Source organism: Fomitopsis serialis (assembly GCF_022376445.1).
Source record: "Fomitopsis serialis strain Sig1Antser10 chromosome Unknown B0H18scaffold_2, whole genome shotgun sequence".
NCBI lineage: Eukaryota > Fungi > Basidiomycota > Agaricomycetes > Polyporales > Fomitopsidaceae > Fomitopsis > Fomitopsis serialis.
In genome coordinates this window covers 425,338-443,938 of record NW_025954962.1, presented here as the reverse complement: position 1 = coordinate 443,938, position 18,601 = coordinate 425,338, and the positions used below count along the sequence as shown (strand labels likewise).

The 18,601-nt window shown below is 56.8% G+C and overlaps 9 protein-coding genes across 9 annotated transcripts; 6 read left to right on the top strand and 3 right to left on the bottom strand.

Annotated features, from left to right (window-relative positions):
• Nucleotides 1–139: 139 nt before the first annotated feature.
• On the bottom strand, nt 140–1,532 carry B0H18DRAFT_189090 (uncharacterized protein). The gene is made up of 4 exons (XM_048037032.1): nt 976–1,532; nt 791–919; nt 657–729; nt 140–604 (listed from the first exon to the last, which is right to left on the bottom strand). Exons 1-4 carry the CDS (start codon nt 1,284–1,286, stop codon nt 266–268), a joined length of 852 nt encoding a protein of 283 aa, XP_047900253.1. The 5' UTR covers nt 1,287–1,532; the 3' UTR covers nt 140–265.
• A 50-nt stretch (nt 1,533–1,582) lies between these two features.
• B0H18DRAFT_969394 (uncharacterized protein) lies at nt 1,583–4,945 on the top strand. Its single transcript, XM_048043594.1, has 2 exons — nt 1,583–2,515; nt 2,568–4,945. The coding sequence occupies exons 1-2, from the start codon at nt 1,860–1,862 to the stop codon at nt 4,600–4,602; spliced, it is 2,691 nt and encodes an 896-aa protein (XP_047900252.1). The 5' UTR covers nt 1,583–1,859; the 3' UTR covers nt 4,603–4,945.
• A 303-nt stretch (nt 4,946–5,248) lies between these two features.
• Nucleotides 5,249–5,719, top strand: B0H18DRAFT_189063 (uncharacterized protein). Its single transcript, XM_048037030.1, has 2 exons — nt 5,249–5,434; nt 5,486–5,719. The coding sequence occupies exons 1-2, from the start codon at nt 5,282–5,284 to the stop codon at nt 5,597–5,599; spliced, it is 267 nt and encodes an 88-aa protein (XP_047900251.1). The 5' UTR covers nt 5,249–5,281; the 3' UTR covers nt 5,600–5,719.
• A 1-nt stretch (nt 5,720) lies between these two features.
• Nucleotides 5,721–6,610, top strand: B0H18DRAFT_189064 (uncharacterized protein). The gene is made up of 2 exons (XM_048037031.1): nt 5,721–5,901; nt 5,960–6,610. Exons 1-2 carry the CDS (start codon nt 5,828–5,830, stop codon nt 6,396–6,398), a joined length of 513 nt encoding a protein of 170 aa, XP_047900250.1. The 5' UTR covers nt 5,721–5,827; the 3' UTR covers nt 6,399–6,610.
• A 57-nt stretch (nt 6,611–6,667) lies between these two features.
• On the top strand, nt 6,668–6,967 carry B0H18DRAFT_969390 (uncharacterized protein). Its single transcript, XM_048043593.1, has 2 exons — nt 6,668–6,787; nt 6,823–6,967. The coding sequence occupies exons 1-2, from the start codon at nt 6,688–6,690 to the stop codon at nt 6,927–6,929; spliced, it is 207 nt and encodes a 68-aa protein (XP_047900249.1). The 5' UTR covers nt 6,668–6,687; the 3' UTR covers nt 6,930–6,967.
• A 152-nt stretch (nt 6,968–7,119) lies between these two features.
• B0H18DRAFT_969389 (Sec39-domain-containing protein) lies at nt 7,120–10,616 on the bottom strand. The gene is made up of 3 exons (XM_048043592.1): nt 8,499–10,616; nt 8,290–8,449; nt 7,120–8,233 (listed from the first exon to the last, which is right to left on the bottom strand). Exons 1-3 carry the CDS (start codon nt 10,477–10,479, stop codon nt 7,279–7,281), a joined length of 3,096 nt encoding a protein of 1,031 aa, XP_047900248.1. The 5' UTR covers nt 10,480–10,616; the 3' UTR covers nt 7,120–7,278.
• On the bottom strand, nt 10,596–11,712 carry B0H18DRAFT_1091436 (cytosolic large ribosomal subunit protein). Its single transcript, XM_048032296.1, has 5 exons — nt 11,542–11,712; nt 11,265–11,492; nt 11,079–11,213; nt 10,925–11,029; nt 10,596–10,868 (listed from the first exon to the last, which is right to left on the bottom strand). Exons 1-5 carry the CDS (start codon nt 11,599–11,601, stop codon nt 10,854–10,856), a joined length of 543 nt encoding a protein of 180 aa, XP_047900247.1. The 5' UTR covers nt 11,602–11,712; the 3' UTR covers nt 10,596–10,853.
• Nucleotides 11,713–11,925: 213 nt separating this feature from the next.
• B0H18DRAFT_1113028 (NRDE-2, necessary for RNA interference-domain-containing protein) lies at nt 11,926–15,501 on the top strand (the record flags this gene model as incomplete). The annotated part of the gene is made up of 7 exons (XM_048032893.1): nt 11,926–12,361; nt 12,408–12,499; nt 12,550–13,316; nt 13,373–14,179; nt 14,229–15,020; nt 15,093–15,211; nt 15,275–15,501. 7 exons carry the CDS (start codon nt 11,926–11,928, stop codon nt 15,499–15,501), a joined length of 3,240 nt encoding a protein of 1,079 aa, XP_047900246.1.
• Nucleotides 15,502–15,818: 317 nt separating this feature from the next.
• B0H18DRAFT_1081422 (uncharacterized protein) lies at nt 15,819–18,549 on the top strand (the record flags this gene model as incomplete). The annotated part of the gene is made up of 4 exons (XM_048031392.1): nt 15,819–16,813; nt 16,834–17,267; nt 17,321–17,611; nt 17,678–18,549. 4 exons carry the CDS (start codon nt 15,819–15,821, stop codon nt 18,547–18,549), a joined length of 2,592 nt encoding a protein of 863 aa, XP_047900245.1.
• Between the last annotated feature and the right edge of the window lie 52 nt (nt 18,550–18,601).

Here is an 18,601-nt window from a genome sequence, read left to right as displayed (position 1 = left end):
GTCGAGTACGTGAGGGAACAATCGTGGATGTCATGCATGTCATGGCCCGCGTCTGGTATGCATTGAGATTTATATCCATTTAAATTATGCTACGCCGGACGACGTGTGGTCAGCCCCGCGCTTGATGATTGCAAGGTCCCAAGAGCACATGTTAGTCCGTTGTCAGTTCCAAGGATTCTACTAGGCACTGGCTGCAGGCAGAGCAATAGCCCGATTAGATAGTTGTCTGCATCCCTTGACATACTGTCTTGGCAGCGTAACCATCCTACAGCGGTCGCGTACAGTACTTAGTAGTATACTGGTCCGGCTTTCGTGGCGTACCATCGTAGGTTTGGTCCGTAAAACATGCCGTTCCAGCACTAAACGCCGCCAATCCCCGGGAACCATTCCATCCATGCACCTCTCCATCTCGCGACACTCCCAAGCAGGCAGAACAACTGACGATGCATAGCGAGGTGCATTTCAAACTCGACGACCACAGCCATGACATGATGCAGGGCACGAAGACCCCGTCCACGTCGTGTTGACACAGGGGTGTGTCAATGATTGATCTTCTTGGTACGACCAGCCTTGCGGCGCATGCGTGCAGCCTTCCGTGCGCCCACTACACGAGGACACTCAGATGAGGGCATGACAGTAGGCAAAACGCTACACACCTTCGCTTTGTCCTCCTCCAGTCTACGGCGCTCCTCCGCAGCTTTCTTGCGCTCCACGGTGATCTGTTTCCGACTGCCCAGCGTCGTCTGTGAGCACCAAGCGCAGTTGGATATGCAAGATGAGCGCTGCTTACCGCTCCTTCTCGGCCCTTTTCTCCTCGCTAAGCTCGGCCTGCAATTTCTTGATGGCCTTCTCCTTTTGTGTCTTTTGCATGCGATCTTCCCAGCTCTTAGACTTTAGGCCGTCTGGGAGCAGCGTACGGCTACAGAAGTCATCAGAGTGAGACACAGGTATTGACATGCAAGACGGCCCACATACACTGTCGCTGTTTTGGGTTGTTTCCATGGCTTGCCGGATACACGACCGGCGGCAGAGTGGGTGAGAGGAAGTGCGGAGGTTGATGGCTGCGATGAGGAAATGTCTTCTTCACGAGGATGCAACCGTACTAGAGTCTCTGGGAGTGACATTCTGAAGGCCTGTGTCGCAACGCCAAAGTGCAAGGGGAGAAATATGTCAGAAGAGACAAATAGTAGATGCCAAAGAGCAGGAGCGGCCGACCTGCGAAAAGACCGGGGCGCTTCCTCGGTGCCTACCAATCTGGGACGGAGGGCCCGATGAGTTAGATGCATCGGGCGTATCTGCGATCTCTGCTGCTCAACTTGTCCGTCTCCGCTGTTGGCTTGCTCAAGCCCGTGAATGCGTGACAATAGTCAGCGTGGTACAACTGGTCGAGCTCAACCCCGGGCTTGCCGCGATACATATCAACCTGCTGTGCCAGTGGATGGTCACCGCCGCACACCACAAACGCCCAAGCCAGGATCCGAAGATTCAGAGAGGCAGGTCGATCAGCGCCAATAGGGCTCGCGGACACCTGCGTTTTGAGCAAATATGGAGCCACTTCAGCGCGTTTGGGCGCGTCCGTGCTGTGCGATTCACACAGAGCTGTTCGCGCGAGAACAACCTGCCAACGACGACGCGTCTCGGCGAATTCAGAATTTGCGGAGACACGCTGCAGGCTAGAAGGAGGGTTGCGAATCGGGCGGGTGATAGACGGTGTTGACGCGTGTTTGTCGCACGAGCTAGCCAGAAGGAGTTCATTTCAGGCGGATGTGCACGACGCCTGCTCTTCCACCGCGACGTCCTCGTCGCCGGCGTCCAGCTGCAGCTGCCTTCCCCCGTCCAACTCCTCACCGTCCTTGCTTATGAGCCTCATGAACTCCCCAGACATCCACGCCCGGGAGGACCACCTTCGCCATCTCCTCGACCAGCGTGCTACCCGCGCTGACCTCCATGGCCGGTTCCCTTCTCTGTCCGAGTTCTCTGACTCTCCCTCCGTATATAGCCGTCCCTATTTTTCTCCAAGACCCACTGGCGCTCCAGCCGACGCCAACCTGGGCTCCTACGAGCTCAGCCTCCCGCCGCGGGGTCCACCGTCCGAGCCTCGCTCCCCCATGTTCGACAGGGAGCGGCTCAACCTTCCCAATGCGAGCTGTCTCGATCTAGACGACGACTCGCAGTGCTCTTCCGTCGACCCTTCTATGGAGGATGATGTGTCCCCTGCAGCGAGCGAGGAGGAGCTGCCCGGGATAAGCACATACGGTCCAAAAATGACCGTCCACTCTCGTGCTCCCTGGGAGGTTGGTGAAGACGGCGCATCAGATCATGAGGAGCCGTTATCCCCGAGCTCAGGCAAGAAACGCTCCGGGAGTCGGAAAGACGGAGGCAAGAGGGTTTGGGGTTTGGGGAAATCAAGCAGCGAAAGGCAGAGCGAAAAGAGACCGAGCACCGATTCGAATCGGTCGCAGAGTAGGCCGAAGCCGTCTATGGAATCATATCAAGGGAACGGCAGCGCTCTACTGTAGGTTCTCCTGTACTGTTCACCATTCGTCATGTGCTCACACCAACCACAGTGCCCTAGCGCAAGCGTCGATGTCCTCTACATCCCTTGCCATAAATTCGCCGCAGCCCACGCTACGCGACAAGCTCTCGCTCTCGCGCCTGCGACCTCGGACTCCCTCAAACGCCCATCCTATCGCACCGGATTCTACCGACACAAGACCGTCCCCGTTCTCTGCTCAATCATCGGCCAATGCATCTCCGATGTCACGCTATGTGCATCCAGCTTCCCCGACATCACTATCACCGTTGGAGACGTCATTTGACCAGCCCCTCTCTCGTTCGCCTACGCCCAGCTCCTACGGCGAGTACACACATCCCTTCGCAAACCCGGATCTTGTGCGCCGTGCCTATGACAAGCCGAAGTCTATCTCGTCCCCAAAATCCGGTATCCAGCCTCCTCTTCCTAGCCCAACGTCCATTGTCAACAGAAGCGACTCGAATGCAACGCTCACGGAAAGTACCGCGAATAGCAGCATGTTCCAATCGCGCTCCAATACCACCATGTCATCCTTGACCCCTGTCACGTCTCTGTCTTCTGTTGAAGCGGGACCGAAAGATCTATCCCCCCACAACCCCCGCGGCAAAGGCATATCTGGTCCCATGCTTGCCAATAAGCCGTCCTTCTCGTCGATATCGATGATGAACGGTATAGGCGGCGGCGCGTCCGGCTCCCAAGGCCCTGCTAGCCCTAGAATGAGGGGTAACGACAAGCTGGTTAACAACCCAGCATTCATGGCTTTTGGAGAGAGTCCCGCAGGGGCGTCGATCAAGCTTATATCCTTGGAACAGGCACAGGCGCAGGCACGGGAGCGCTCAAGAAGTGCCACTACGAACCCGGTCATATCGAGCAATTATGCGACTCCGAAGTCGCAGGTGGTATCGTCCGACCAGGACCTCGAGGGCCCGGCTTCTGCTTCGAGGTCGCGCTCTGCAAGCAGCAGTGGGAAGACAAGGACGGAATCCGGCCAGCGGCCGCCTATGTCGGGCCAGACGTCTTCACAGGGAAGCCTACCGCCAAGATCTGTGCAGCGCAAGAAGAGCGGATTCATGCGGTTGTTCAATGGGAAGGAGAAGGAAAGGGGGATGCATTCCCCGCCTCCGCCGGTTCCTTCCCTAGCATCCGAGGTGGCGTCCATATCGTCTCAGCCTGCGGTCAGGGAGCGCAAGGGGTCCGCTCATCGCGTCCCGGTTCCTTCGCTTTCTCCTTCCCTTGCGGATGGAGAGGTGAGTGCTGCAACGGGCGGTTCGGGCAGCTCGTCAGACTCGCATAGTGGTTCCCCATCGAACAGAGGGTCACCCGCTTCGAGAGAGCGTCAGTTGAACGCTAGACGTAACGCACCAGGTCTGTCGATAAACACATCGGCGCATCCCTCAAGGCTCTATGCCCCTCATTCCTCAGTGAGCGAGAAGTCGTCTTCGCATGGCCACACGATCACCATTACGCCGACTGTCAGCGAGTCATTCTCTAGTGTCGCTACGGACACGCTTCCGCCTAGCAGCGCCCCGCCGATGTCTTCTGACTTCATCGGTCTGAGCCTCCGCCCCGTCTCGACGTTGTTTAGCAACAACTTCGGTGAACAGCTCGTGAGTCCTGTCACCATGGACCCGGATACAGGCACGCCCACGACAGCTGCGACGGCGATCTCTCCGCTCAGCACCGAGTTCCCGCTGCAGCTCAGGGGCTACGCGGGGCCACCAGAGGATGGCAAGTCGGCGCCTATGATTTCGCGGGACTCACAGGATGAACAATCCTCTATGGTTGAGGCGTTGCAGGATCAGATTCTCATGGCGCGTCGTGCGTGGCAGCGGCAGATCTGGGAGCTCGAGGGTCAAGTGCGCGACCTCAAGGCCGAAGTGGAGGAGCTTCGCATGACGGAAAACACTGCCCCGTACTGCTCTGCATGTGGGCGGGGGAATGTGGGCCGCCCCGGTCCCGACAGCAATAGCTGCGTTGACGAGTTGAAGAAGGCCGGTGTCAGGGTTGGTGTGGTCAACCGGCCCAGGGCCCGCACGGGAGTGGGGTCCCGCTTCGCCAGCGGGACATAGACCTCGCTCGCTCAACGTTTCTCCTATTTACGCATGGCCGACCGCGTTGGTGCTTTCCCGCTCTTTCCATTTCGCCGCTCGCAGTCTCATTGTACAACAGCTACTGTAGAACACACCCGGACCTCTTTTATCTCTATCTAGTGTTGTCGGCCGGAAGTTTATGCCTCTTTATTCCTATCACTATTCCGCGGTCCGCATTGCATCCTGTTTGTCCGTTGCCATTGTTCTGTGCATACATCTTCGTCTTCCTTCCCTCTGGTCTTCACGTTCACACTTTTTTCCGTCGCCATATTGCATATAGACCACGTCGTAATGTGCCGCACCGTACACCTTTCTCCCTATTGTTGTTTGTTACAGCTGCACTCGTACGTCGGAACGTACACGCACCACTCTCTTTCCCCACTTCGCTTCCTGTTCCTCTCTCTCCACACCCTCCTATCTCGAATATCTCGTCACGACTACTTACGATCTTGTATCCTCGCGATTGGGTCGCAATGTTGGGTAATAGCAGTCCCTACTCGGTCCTTGGATCTACAGCGGCGTCTGATCACTGTTCTCCATCATTCAGGTGAGTATTCGCCGCTTGTTGAAGCTGACTGCTATGTTGGTCTGCTTCAGATGCACCGGGGACTTGTGTGAGAGCAGCCGATGATTATTGTCGTTCCCTGCATAGCCCGGGATGATTGGGCCACAGACATCCCGTCATTGGCGCATCGGTGTTCCAAGCCTCTGTCCGATGTTGTGCTTCCATTGGGGTGTCGAAGCGGCGTTGTTCTGCGGTCAGAATGTTGAAACGTTCAACGGTGGCCCACACTGCCATCGTTCGCATGCGGTAAGTAAAGCATTCACACCGTCGTGGTCTATCTAACTCATTGACAAATAGTCGAGCACCGCCGCCGCTTTCTCAGTGGTTTACGCGTCTGTGAAATCTGGCCATACCGCCACTGATGCGGAAGAACGGCCTGTGCGCGGAGCAGATGGTGTCCGCGAAATTTGACCACAGTATGGCTGTTTGCATACTTGCCTGATACAGGTACTGTAAGCCACCGTCGCGTATCCATTCTCTCCGGGTCGTGCGACGTCTCCAGCGTCGCCAGGAGAGATATACCCATAACTGCGGATCTCTAGTGATGAAACGTGTCATATTGACGCATCCCTCATCTTGCCGAACAATGTTCGGGTACAAGGAGAATGCGATCTGGGTAGGGAGCCCGGTACGAGGTATATGAAGACCTGGATGGTAGGCCAGGAACTTCCCATTCGCCCTGCCCGACGACCCACCCTCACCTATCGATCAAGGTACGGCCTCTCTTAGCCTGCTCGTCACGGGGTGTACCTTGACTGAACACGGTGATAGTGATAAGCAATTGGTGAACATGGAAATAGCACACCTCCCAGTCGTGCCTCATTCGCCGTTATCCACAGAAGATACGCAAGCCAGTGAAGGAGCATCCACAGTGGGCCAGCGTCACTTCCCAGCTACTAGACCTCGACTCCAGACGTCTTATGAATGCATCCACCATGCATTTGTGGTGCATGCGCTCTGTCATCCGCGCCTTGACGCTGTTGTAGACTCAGACGGCAATGCGACGTCTTATGTGCGGCTCCTGATGCTATCCGGACGGCTGGCCGCTCGATTGCAGAAACAGGGAGTACGAAGAGGAACCCGCGTATGCCTTGTCGTGCACCATTCAATCGGATATATCGTCGGTATGCTGGCGGTTCTTCGGCTGGGGCCACCTGCATCCCTATGGACGGCGGACACGTCACGGAAGAGGTATTCTCTGCGATCATGAAAGACGCGGACCCAGCTTTCGTGTTGTTATCCACACCATACCTCACGCACGCTGCACATATCCGGACGCCATACGGCTGCTTGGAAGATACGATGATCGAGTGCTTGCAACCGCGGGGAAATCCCTCGGTAGCGCATGCCGATGATTGTCAGTCGGTCGATGCCGCCTATACAATATACGAGTTCGGTGAGTACGGCGTGCCATACTTGCAATTAACCGCCGTTCAACGACTGTCCAGGAAGTGCGGGCGAGTTCGTCAGCGCGAGTGTCAACCATAAAACACTCGTAGATGGTGAGCACTATTCCCAGCGGCCACGGATCGTTGCGACTCATCATGGTCGCTTCAGCACTCTACATCCCTCCGGATAAACGCGCTCTCTCAGCTGGCAGTGTCCAGGCGACGCATACCATAGATGCGCTAGAGTTGCGTCAGATTTGTATGCTCGGGAAGTGCTGGGATGCCTTGCGAATGGCGGCACCTTGCATCTCAATACTAAAGCTAAAGACGAGAGTGTAATGTTGCCCTTGTAATAATTATCCTTCCCTCGCCAGCACAAGGCACACATCGAGATCATTGGTGAGACGTCTAACCCCCCTTGGATACGAAGCGAAGCCGCACTTTCACCACGGAGAGGCTAGCAACAAGATGACATGCGTGCCCTCCTCACAGTATGTTTGGTGAGAGGTCGAAAGCGACATAATAACTCAGGAGTGTGACACGGTGAAGAAAACTGCCATGTAATTGCTGCAGACTCAGACCCCTAGCTTGCAGATGTCAACACGATGAAGCCAGTGTCAATGTAGCACAACGCGCATAGTTATGGATGCATGAAGCATGTGTAATATTACTTGCTACTGTCCACGATGTCCGTGACATACGTTAATTATCATCATCTCCACCCAATAACCAACCGATACCAGCCTGCAAGACTCGAGACGCCTGAACCGAAACGTCTGCCCCGTCTTCGGGTGCTCTGCTACCTTCTCTGCTGCCCCATCCACTACCGTTCTCGCCCGTGAGCGTACGGCCCCGATTGCCTACAGAGAAGGGGAAGTTCGCCGCAACACGGTTGAATGCCTTGCCTGCCAGCGCCGCTGCATCCTCTGCGCCCGTGAGCGGCGAATGCGGCATCTGGAAGTCGGGCATCCGAAGGTGCTGTAGGCGAGCTGCAAGGGAAGCAACGGGGTCGTGCGCTGTGGGCGCACGCTTGCGCGCATGTACCGTCCGGCCACCTTTGCGGCGGGCATCGAGCCGCTCGCGTCGCTGCTGCAAATCCTCGTCTTCCAGACGATGCCAGACTGCCAGGACATCCGCCATCCTGTCCGACGGACATAGCTCCAGGGCACGTCCCACCAGTGTGAGTTTCTTCGGTACGTCTTCGAACTCGGGATGACGTCCCAATTGGTAGCAAGCGACCCAGCATACTTCACTCGCCTCCTCCACGTTGGAGTCTTGTAGGCCAGACGGCACTGTCGATCTCAGACTGAGAACAGTGTCAATCATACTCTGGCTCGTCTCGAATGCACGAGGGAAGTCTTCGGCTTGCACGGCGGTCTCGACAAGCATGGCCAAGGTCTTGACCTCAGCGACGACGTCTCCTCTGAATCCCAGTTTGTAGACCAAGTCGAGAATGACTTGCGTGTGCTTGTATGCGTCGCTGTTGCTGGAAAGCACTCGCGACACGAGGGACAAGCGGTCCTTTGTCAGACGAATCTCAAGAGGGGTGATCGGGATGCCTGGGCGTGACATGAGGTTGAAAGAGCAAAGACGAGTGGTCGCCTCAATGAATTCTCTCTCCCTGATGACCCGCTCGGAAGGCGCAGGGATGTCAAGACTGAAACAAGGGCTCAGCATCAGAGAAATCTCACAGGCCTTCATCGTGTTGCTTACCAGTCGTAGGCAAGTTTCATATCGCTGAAATGGTAATTACCGGAGCTCGCGTTGTCGTAGAACTCTTGAGAGCACGTCAGACATATGTCTTCAATGACGGATGGTTCCAATGACATGCTGATGCTAGATGAACGCAACAAGTGCTTCGCGATGTCGAATTCTGGCAGTAGGTGAGCAACGCGCAACACAAATTCCCCATACGAACTTACTGCCTGTGCTGAGCAACCCGCTGAAGTAGATGCGGGCTATATCATCTTGAGATAGCAGACAGAATGTGCTCCAAGCTCCGCTATCACCCGACTCCGAGAGCTTGAGCATATCCTCCAGGAGCCATTCCCAGTCTTCTTGCGTCTCAAGTTTGTCGGTACCTCCAGCGCGCCGCGCCATCCGGTTCGCCCAAGATCGCTGCTCGGCAATGCTGCCGTTGCTTTGCAAGAACCAGCGAAGGGGCGCTGGGACTTCCCATCGCGCCAGAATCTCTCCAGACTCCAGATGAACGTCCAAAACATCCAGAGCACGCGACAAGGCAGACGGAGGGAGGGGCTGGAAGAAGAGCATCAGATCTGCTGGGGTGGCACGCTGTCGCGTAGTGGAAGGGGCGACGAAAGCACCTAACGAAGCGATGGTAGTGTCTGCTTCGTCTGCTTCGTCTTCGTCATTGGCTGTTTCCCATGCAGGAAGACACTCGAAGATGCGGCTCATCGTTGACCATTCGTCCAGGCTGTCGCTCCCGTACAAACACGCCAAGGCGAGGCGTGCCATGTCCTCGTCATTCCGGATGAGTCGTTGGGCGGGAGATAAGGTCGGTTTCGATGCCTCGAAGACAGCTGCGACGATCTCCAGAGGCGCATTCAGGACGTACTCGTACAAGAGCCGCGTTGGTAGGGACGGATCTGGGGTGCCTGCCCGCTCTGCGCGCGACTCGAGTACGAAAAGATATGGCATGACGAGTCTACTAATATCTTTTGCAACCGTGACCGGAGTGGAGTGCGTGAGGTATGCACGCACTACTGCCGACGGTTCCATAGACCTCCACCGGGCCAGCGTCCAGTCCTCGTCGGTGTCGGTTGGAACGGCAGGGGCGTCGTACACCAAGCGAGATAGTAAACTCAGCTCCTCGCCTACTTCGTCGAGTCCTGGAAGTCCTTGCGAAGCAGCATGCTGAATCAACAACAGGGCAGCATCGATCATCCCGGTCGACGAAATGATGAGGTCTATATGATCCCGGTACCATGTTGCCAGACCTTGTGCCGACAGAGGGTCTGGTCGGGAAGACAGGTCAGTCGTGACAGGCGCTTGAAGGGAGAAGTCCAGGGGGACTTCAGCGTCCCCGAGGGCAGCAGGGAGTACCGAATGTTCCGAGAAGTCAGGCTCACTCCTCCACGGGGAGAATTTCGGTATCTGCTCCTTGTCGCCTGAGGGATCATAGATCGGTAGAGAATCGAGGAATTGAGTGGCGAGTGCATATTCAGGAATACAGTCGATGACCGAGAACCGGTATGGCCATATATGGTGCCCGAGTCGATTCATGAGTACGCGGAGGGCTGACGCATGTTCCGAGGACGCGAGCATGCATGCTAGTTGCAGGAGGTCGGCAGTGAGGAACGTAGATAGAGGAAGTGGCGGCTCTGTAGCAGACGGTGACGATTCTGCCGCGGTGTCGTTGGCTTCGTCCGCCCATGGGTCCTCCCACTCTTCATCGACCGTCTCCTCCGTCTCCTTGGGCGGGGCTTCCTTGCACACCTCTACAAATGTTGACAACCGATCCAGTCGGTCGAGCAGGACGGCGCGTATACGACATAGTTGCACGTCGGCGGGTTCGCCACGGAAGTGTGAGACTAGAGACGTATGTCTTGTCAGGTCCTCCTGAGGCTCTCCCTCCGTGACTCTGTCCTTCTCAGGTCCATCCTCCGACGGGTCCTCCTCTTCATGGAGCTGTGAAGGCCGGGAATATGCCACGCCAACCCTCTTGATGGCGGAAGCGGTCCGCTCGATTCCTAGGTCCAATACCGACCTCTGGACGATCGCGTCCTCCAGAATGCGGTCCGCACATGCGGCTGCTACCCATAAGTCATCGGAAACGGGTCTCAGGAGTTCGTCGACCTTTCTTGCGGTGAGGTCCTCGTCCGCCAACGCGGTCCATTGCGTGCAGAGGTCGTGCGGCGACGTGGAGGTAGAGGTGGACGCCATTTCGCGTCTTACACGTGCATGCGTGCGGGGAAAGCGTGACGACAGTCACGGCGACCAAGGGCTTTTCAGTGCCACTGGCCGGCGTCTCAATGTCAACACTCGATTGACCTCAAGTTGTCTCAAGCTATGTACCTAAGTACCTGGTGCAAATACCATGCACCTGTGTCGGGGACGACGTCTTCTCACCGGAGATTACACACCGTTGTACATGCATAACACAGCCATATGATACAAAGTCCCATGTGAATATCGAGCGAAAGGTGAGGTGTACTTTTAGTATCCCTAAACCCGGCCGAGCACTTCGTTACACGGGGCAGAGGAAGATTATACTCGCAATAAGACCAGTGAAAATGTGTTATCCAAGACGCAGGGTCTCAAAACAAAGTTTCCTATAACGCGCGTACGATCAGGGATCGGGTGCCATAGTTCACCGTTCAGCACTCACTTCGTCGCGAAGGTATTCACCGACATCCGCTTGATGGAATACGATGATCGCTGTCGGGTCTAGTTTTCGAGTATCTATTGTGGAACGAGCCGTGACACCAAAACCCTGTGGAAAAGGTTAAGATATGAACACGTCCGTGGATAGTGAAACGCACTAATGGTATGTCGTTCATACTGAATACTACGACCCCCTGGTGTTCAGGCGTGTCCTCCGTTATTCGTCCAAGATGTGCCTTCAGCACATGGTTGCCGTACAGGAACGGCATCTCTCCGTTGGGTTTTATCCAGACCTGCGATGGAAATGAGGCGTCTGAACGAACACTGCGAGCTGCGCAACGGACCTTGTATTTGGCATATTGCGCCAGATAATCCAGAGCAGTTATGTGAAGCTTGAATTTCCCACTTTTCGAAAACTTCCCAAAACATGTCCCAAGGCTGACGAGATTCGGGCGGGCGACCGATATGCCTAAGCGCATTGAAGACTCCGACACATAGAAAACACGGTCCTTCTGCAGCCTGAAGCAATATGGCTCGTCAGCCCTGTCAATGAGATGGACGAGGTTTTTCCCCTGTGCACTACGTGAGATAAGTATGGAAAGCTCCTTGGTTGCAACATACGATGTAGTTCGCCAACTTCGTGAAGACAGCCTTGCTCTCCTCTTCTGTCAACGGCCGCATTCTGGTTCCTTGATCAGGTGAATGTCAACCAGATGATGGATGTCAGGAGTCCTCAGCGACGGTCCAGCTAAGGAAAGTGAGTCGTCGGTGCAGCTGCGTTGACGGCTGTAGGAGAAAAAGTGAAGATCGCTCTGACTGCCAAAACGGGAACAGTATATTGGAGCACGTGTCCCGCGTCACCGAACCGCGACTGATCGGTGGGCGCCTCAGTACAACCTGCCCTACGTTGTCCTCGAGCTCGGCCTCCAAGTCATACGCTTCGGTTCTCTAGCTGGCATATCACGCAACGCACACACTTGGGGCAGTATTGTGGCTAAGTGCACGATGTCTGCGCCATCTTTCTCGTCCTTTCCTACTGCGTTTACGTCGTTTCCGGACCTCGATCCCGGTCCGAGCAAGCGTCCCGCTCAGACTCCTGCAGTAGAGTCCACGGATGAAAAGAAGAGGAAGAAGAAGAAGAAAGATAGGGATCAGGGAATGCGCAAGGAACGAAAGCACAGACCTGACAAGGATGACCGTGACAGTCTCGAGCGGCACTCGGGCAGTTCCAGGAGGCATAAGGAGGACAGAGCCTACCCAGGCTTCGACGATGAACGTCTGAAGGCTCAGGAGGACAGCTCTATACGTGCTGAGAGGACATTTGACTCTGCTGCACATGAAGAACAGGTCTTGTACTTCACGGATCGTAAGGGTGATCCGCTAAACGTGCAGTACGGCGGTCTGTATGCCGGGAGCGTCCCGCGCTATTACTTAGTCGGTGGTGAGTTTCTTTGCAGTTTCCCTGGAGACGTCTAACAAAGCGCAAGGCGGTAAGACGATACTTGGATTGGAGCATGGATGGAGGGTTGTGCACCGAGGACGCAAAGGAGTCGAAGTCGCTGTGGGCGGGAGGCGGAAGGTCTGCATCATTGTCTCGTACGAGTGCTATTGCTCATCCGTGTTATATAGATGCATAGTCTCACAGACTCCAGCGCGCGACACTTGTTGCATGCTGCACCTACCCGCAGGCTCCTGGCTTCCTCTGAGGACAAGTACAAATATGATGAGGTCGAAGGTTTCCTACGTATTTCGTCAGGACGCGAGCGGAAAGGCGACCCCTCGTACCGGTCGATCACTAAACTACAGCATGACACCAACTCCGATGAAGCTGAGACTTCTGAAGACGAGGGAGAGGAGAGCTCAGGCGACGACTCGGATACTACTCCCATGACGTCCCTACAAGCCACGCTGAAATCGCTCGAGGAACAGCTATCCGCCGACCCGACCTCAGTCCAGACCTGGCTGTCCCTTCTCTCGCATACGCTCTCCACCGTCCCCATCACGTCGAAGAACGCCCCAAGGGCACGCTCGGAGATCACGTTGTCCATTCTCCAACGGGCTCTATCCGTCCACCCGCGGAATGCATCGTCCAAAGCTCTCAGGCTCCGGTACCTGAAGGCCGGAGAAGAAACATGGCATGAAAGCAAGTTGCGGGCGGAGTGGGAGGACGCGCTGAAGGTAGGTGGGATCGAGATGTGGATTGAGTGGCTCGACTGGAGAATTAGGAGGGCGGAGAAAGGCGTGGAAGGAATTGTCGAGGACGCGAAGCGTGTACTCGGTGCGGTGTGCGGGGACGAGATCGGCATGCTGAGAGCCCTTTGGCGGGTTGCTGTTGGCTTCCGGGACGCTGGCTACGTCGAGCGTGCCAACGCTCTATTCCAGGCTCAAGCTGAACTGTACGCTACTGGCATATCTCATGTTTGCAAAAGGTGTTGACATACATTGAATTCAGGACGTACAGGACGCACCCTGACGTGGTTAGACAGCCCTTCGAGAGTCAGCTCGATGCCCTCGAAGAGTTCTGGGAATCGGAAGCTCCCCGCATGGGCGAAGCCGGCTCAAGGGGCCAAGGATACTGGGCAGCAACCCCCATGGGCGATGTCACGAATTTGACCTCACCCCGCAAAACCGTCAGTGTTTCTTCAACGAAGCGCGATCCCTTCCAAAGGTGGGCAACATCAGAGTCCCTCTCAGACCGAGCGTACCAACTCCCTACGCGCTCATTCGACGAGGCAGCGGAGGCAGACCCGTACGCAACCATTCTCTTCTCAGACATCCGGCCTTTGCTCGTCGACATACGGAGACCAGAGGCGAAAGACGCACTGAGACGGATCTGGCTCGCATTCCTGGGTTTGCATGTCCCCGGCTTTCTGGCGACGCTCACGTCCTCGCCGCAGGAGAGCACGGATGACCGGTGGGCGTACGCACACCTTGCGTCGACCGCTCGGCTAGCCTCGGTTTTACCGTCCGAGGCTAACAACGCTGCGAGACGTATTACCGCCGACGCGCAGGCAGGAGTGCTTATTGGGCGTGAGCGCGAGTACTCCAGTGCATTCGGACCCGTGAAATGTTGGAGCTATGGTGTGCTCGGTCCGTTGGAGGCGGTACCTGGCACACGCTGGACTATGTGGGGCCCTGAAGATGTCGCAGATTTGGACGTGGACTTGGTTCGGGAGATATTTGCCCAGTGTCGAACGAGAGACAACGCAGATTGGGATGTTCTCTCCCTTGCATTCGAGGGTGCATGCAACCTTAAGAGGTACGGTCCACGTTCAGCATTCCGAACAACTGCCTGATAACTTTTTCAGTCCTGTAGCGGAATCGAAGAAACTCCTGGCCTCTGCGCAGGATTCTCTGCCACTCTGGGCTGCGCATGCTCGGCTGCGACGACTACGAGGCCGTCTCGACGATGCACGCAAAGTCTATGGGACCATCCTCAGTAGGCCCAAGTCCGATTCTGCTGCTCATCGTCAGCTGTGGTGGGACTGGGCGGAGATGGAGTGGCTTGCAGGTCAACCCGATAGCGCGACAGAGGTCATCCTGCGGTCCACAGGATCTCAAGGCACAGGAGGCATTGCCGTCCTGCGAGCGAAGCGACATCTCCAAGAAGCTACAACCATGCCGTCTTCTTATTGGAAGGAACGCGAGTACAGTATCAAGCTATGGGCACTATTGGAACTCCTCACAGCTTCCGCGGACGCTGCGCTGGCGACACTTGACGTACACCTCAGCGCGCTGGACCTTGAGTCGACAGCACACGAGAGTTTGACCGTTGCATCCCTGGAGCTGCTCTACGTCCACGGGATCGTACTCCGGAATCCCATGCCCCCAGCCTTGTTGCGGGAGCGAGCGGAACACGTTATCGAACAGTACCCGAGCAACACCATCGTGTTGGGCATGTTCCTAGAGGCCCAGAAGGGCCAGGCTATCTGGGGGCGCGTCAAGACCCTGTTCGGGGAGGGTGCGGAGGTAGGCATGGGAGATAAAGACCTATCTAGGAGGGTTGCGGAGGTTTGGCTCGCTAGCTGGGAGAAGGGTCGATGGGAGGCGGAGCAGGAGCGGACACGAGGTGGGCTGTCGACGGCGGTGCAGAGCGAACGGTACGTCTATTTCGTGCGACGAGTCATTCTGTATTTTCAGTGCTAATTGTCGCCGATATGACCATTGTACAGCACACGCGGCAGCACTGCGCTCTGGCGATTGTACGTGCAGTTTGAAGTCAAGACCGGGCACCTGGAGCGCGCCAAGAAGCTGTTGTTCCGAGCCGTGGGTGAATGTCCCCTCGCGAAAGGTGCGTGGCTTGCGAAACCTTGTTGCATTGACTGCATGCTGACAGTGAAATGACCGTGGGCAGAACTCTATTTGCTCGCGTTCGGGCCACTGCGGAAGGCATTCAGTGGACGGGAGCTCAATGGATGGGCGGAGACAATGGCGGAGCGGGGCATTAGGATGCGGCGCGGCCTTGATGAGATGCTGGAAGGGTGGACAGAGGAGGGGGAGGATAATAAGGCGGGGGAGTCGGACGCGGAGGACGAGATTGAGCACAACGCGCGGGAGCTCCGGCGCCTGATGCCGTACTAGACGCGTGTGTGGCGGGGTGTGTTTACATGTGTGTTTATTTGGCCACGGTGTTTGGGCATGGCTGGGCGCCCCTCGGCAGTGTGTTGTGAGCGACTGCATCCCGCTCGACACGAGGCCCGCCGCCCTCTCGCCCTTCCGCTCAAGTATTCGCCTCGCTCCAGCAGTACAGGCTCGCCCTCCCTACCCTTATCCCCCGCGCCCCCCTCGATGTTCGCGCAATAGTCTTTCTTGCTCTCTCACATCTTATCTCGTCACCAATTTAATACCTCTCGCCCCGACGCTTGGGCCCTAATTCCCTGCCAACCGTGGTCTACGCGATGTCCACCATTCCGGCCCCCCTAATAGTCCTCTCCAAGGAAGAGTGGCCTGACGCCGACTTTGACTTCCCCGACGGCGATTCGATTCACGCCTCAGATGCGGAGGACGATAAGGACGACACCGCCGAGGACTGGGATGTCGAGATGGACCTCGGGAAGACTGGAGGCGCAAAAGCACAGCATGTCCTGGACGGCATAGCTGCCCGCGCCGAGTCCTCGAGGAAGTCCTCTCAGATGTTCACTATCAGGCCACCTCTCCCCACCCCACCGGACGAGGAGGACGAGGAGGGCGTGTCTACCATCAAGGTCGCCGCCCTGCCCAAGCTATCCACGCGCCCTCCTCCCCCCGTCATTGACGAAGATTTTGAGGACGATTTTGCTTTGCCGTCCGAACTTACACAACTCTCTTTGAGACCCGTTTCCCATCGCTCTTCGAAGGCGTCCCTCGAATGGGGCGACCGAGATCAGACATCTTCCTCCCAATCCTCCGACGCTTACTCCACACTGGGCTTCGCCGACAACGCGTCATCATCAAATTACACGTCTGCGTCGCTGCCGGAGACCGAGACGGAGGACGAGGATGAAGATGAGGACGGCGAGCTGGATGGTCTTGTCATCCCGACAGGTCTCTTTGAGACCCAGTCAGGAGGCAAGAAGCTTGCCAAAATCCTCGAGATCAAGAAGAAGACCGCCTTCACTGACGAGCGTGTCAAGATCACGAGCCCTGACCCCGAAGACGACTTCGAAATGGGTCTCGTTATTGACAACGACGTTGAGTTGAGCCCCAGCCGATTGCTCACGTCGAAATCGACCAAGCGGGCTGCTCCAAGCAATCGCAGCAGGAGTGCGCCTCCCCGTCCGCCGACGGCAATACGGCCACCATCGCGGCTTAAGACAGATCGTGCAAAATCACCAAACACCCCGCCGATCTCATCCGCGTCGCAGCTGCGAAAGATTGGGACGCCTCCATCCCCCCATCACGGCCTAGTCAGCCGGTACGCTCACAAACCTATAGCCAAGCGCTTGCTGCTGCGCCCACTTCCCCCGTGTCTTTCCTCACCCCGAAGCCTGGTGGCCTGCGGATACAGAAGTCACATTCCGGCCTCAAGCCAACGTCACCATCATCGACGCACAAGCTTGGACGCAAGGCGTCCTTACCATCGCTATCCGAGTCTTCTCACAATGCCCAGGCATCGGGCTCGGGATCGGGCTCGAGCCCTGTGCAGGCCAGTTACAATGCGCCAACTGCGTCTTCTCGGGCCAAGATGCAGGCGAACTCTACGAGTCGGATCCACGGCCTCGAGTACAACGTGCCTCCGACGCGCCCGTCGACTCCGTCCTCCAACCCAGCTGCTCTGCGCCTCACCATGCCCACGTCGTCGTCACGTTGGAAGTCACGCACTCCCATCTCTTCAGTCTTCCCTGCCCCTACGAGTGCAGTCGCTCCCCGTTCGCAATCCCCTCTCCCTCCCCCACGACCGCCGTCGGCCTCCTCCATGAAGTCCCGGCTTGGGCACGCGCAAACGAAGAGCCTGCCTCTACCGCACCGAAAGTTATGAAACGTCCGAAGCGGCAACGGACGTATGGCGATGGCGCCGAGCTCGATGGGTTCGATGACCTTCCTCTCGACCGGGACAAAGAGGAGCAGTTTCGGGTCGAGCCCAAAGGCTACGGCAATCGTGTACCAGGCGCAACATATGCGAAAGCTGCATCTTCCGGCGCGCACGACTCTGCATTGGGCAAGGGCACGTTGCGGAGAAAAGGAAAACGCGAGCTGTCTTCGAGTAGTTATGGTAAGTTGCTTTGTTCCATCGTGGACGGATTGTTACTGAGGACTCGCGTGGCGTTGCTTTGTGCAGAGCTTTCAAAAGGCGCGCCGCCTGCGAAGACGCTGAAGCGTACGGGGCGCATAGACTTCCCAGGAAAGCCTGAATCTCCACCAGCCGCTGCGTTGTCGAAGCACTCTGAGGATCTGGGTGTGAAGAAGAAGAAAACGCAGACCTCTCCTTCCGCAATGCAGACCCGAAGGAAGCCTACTTTGATTCGGAACCTAGGCGGCACAGGAGCAACGAAAGGTGAGCGCCCATGTAATGCGCTCAGCATCCTACAGACACTGATTCGCGAGACAGTCGTCGGAGAGATGAAGTGGAACCCCATTACCTTGCGCTGGGAGGGTAACGACCAAGCTCTGCGCGACTTTGACTCAGCAGTCGGTTCTTCGACCCGCCCTGCACTAATTACACACCTCACTGGCTCCTCCATGGGTTCGCCGGTAAGCTCGTTTGCAGCAGGTGCACGCGTAGTGGGCACAATGATATTCGACCCCTCGCGCATGTGCTGGATATCGACATTACCGCCGGACGAGGAAGAACCCGACGTCTTCGCCGACCTTGCGGACGACGAGGACGAAGACGAATGGGAGGCGAAGGGCGGCACGATTCGTGCCAGCCAACAAATATCCGCAACACCCAGCGAGGCGACACGTACTCAGCCACCCAGCCCGGCACGAAGCCATTCGCGGACGCGTTCCGGGAGCGAAAGCGACCGCGGTTCGCGTGCATCGATGGTGTGCGACGTCGACGCGTCGTTCGCGGACAACTGCCGCGTCGCGCAAGAGCGACATCGCGCCGAGATGAAGGGCTGGCTCTCACTAGCACGGACAGACTCCTCTGGCGAGCCCGATCGGTCGTATCTGTTCGAGATTCGTGCGTTGGCATGCCGTCAGTACTAGCTCCGCCTGGCTTCCTCTCCTTACATCCTATGTTTCCATCTTGTGTTTATGA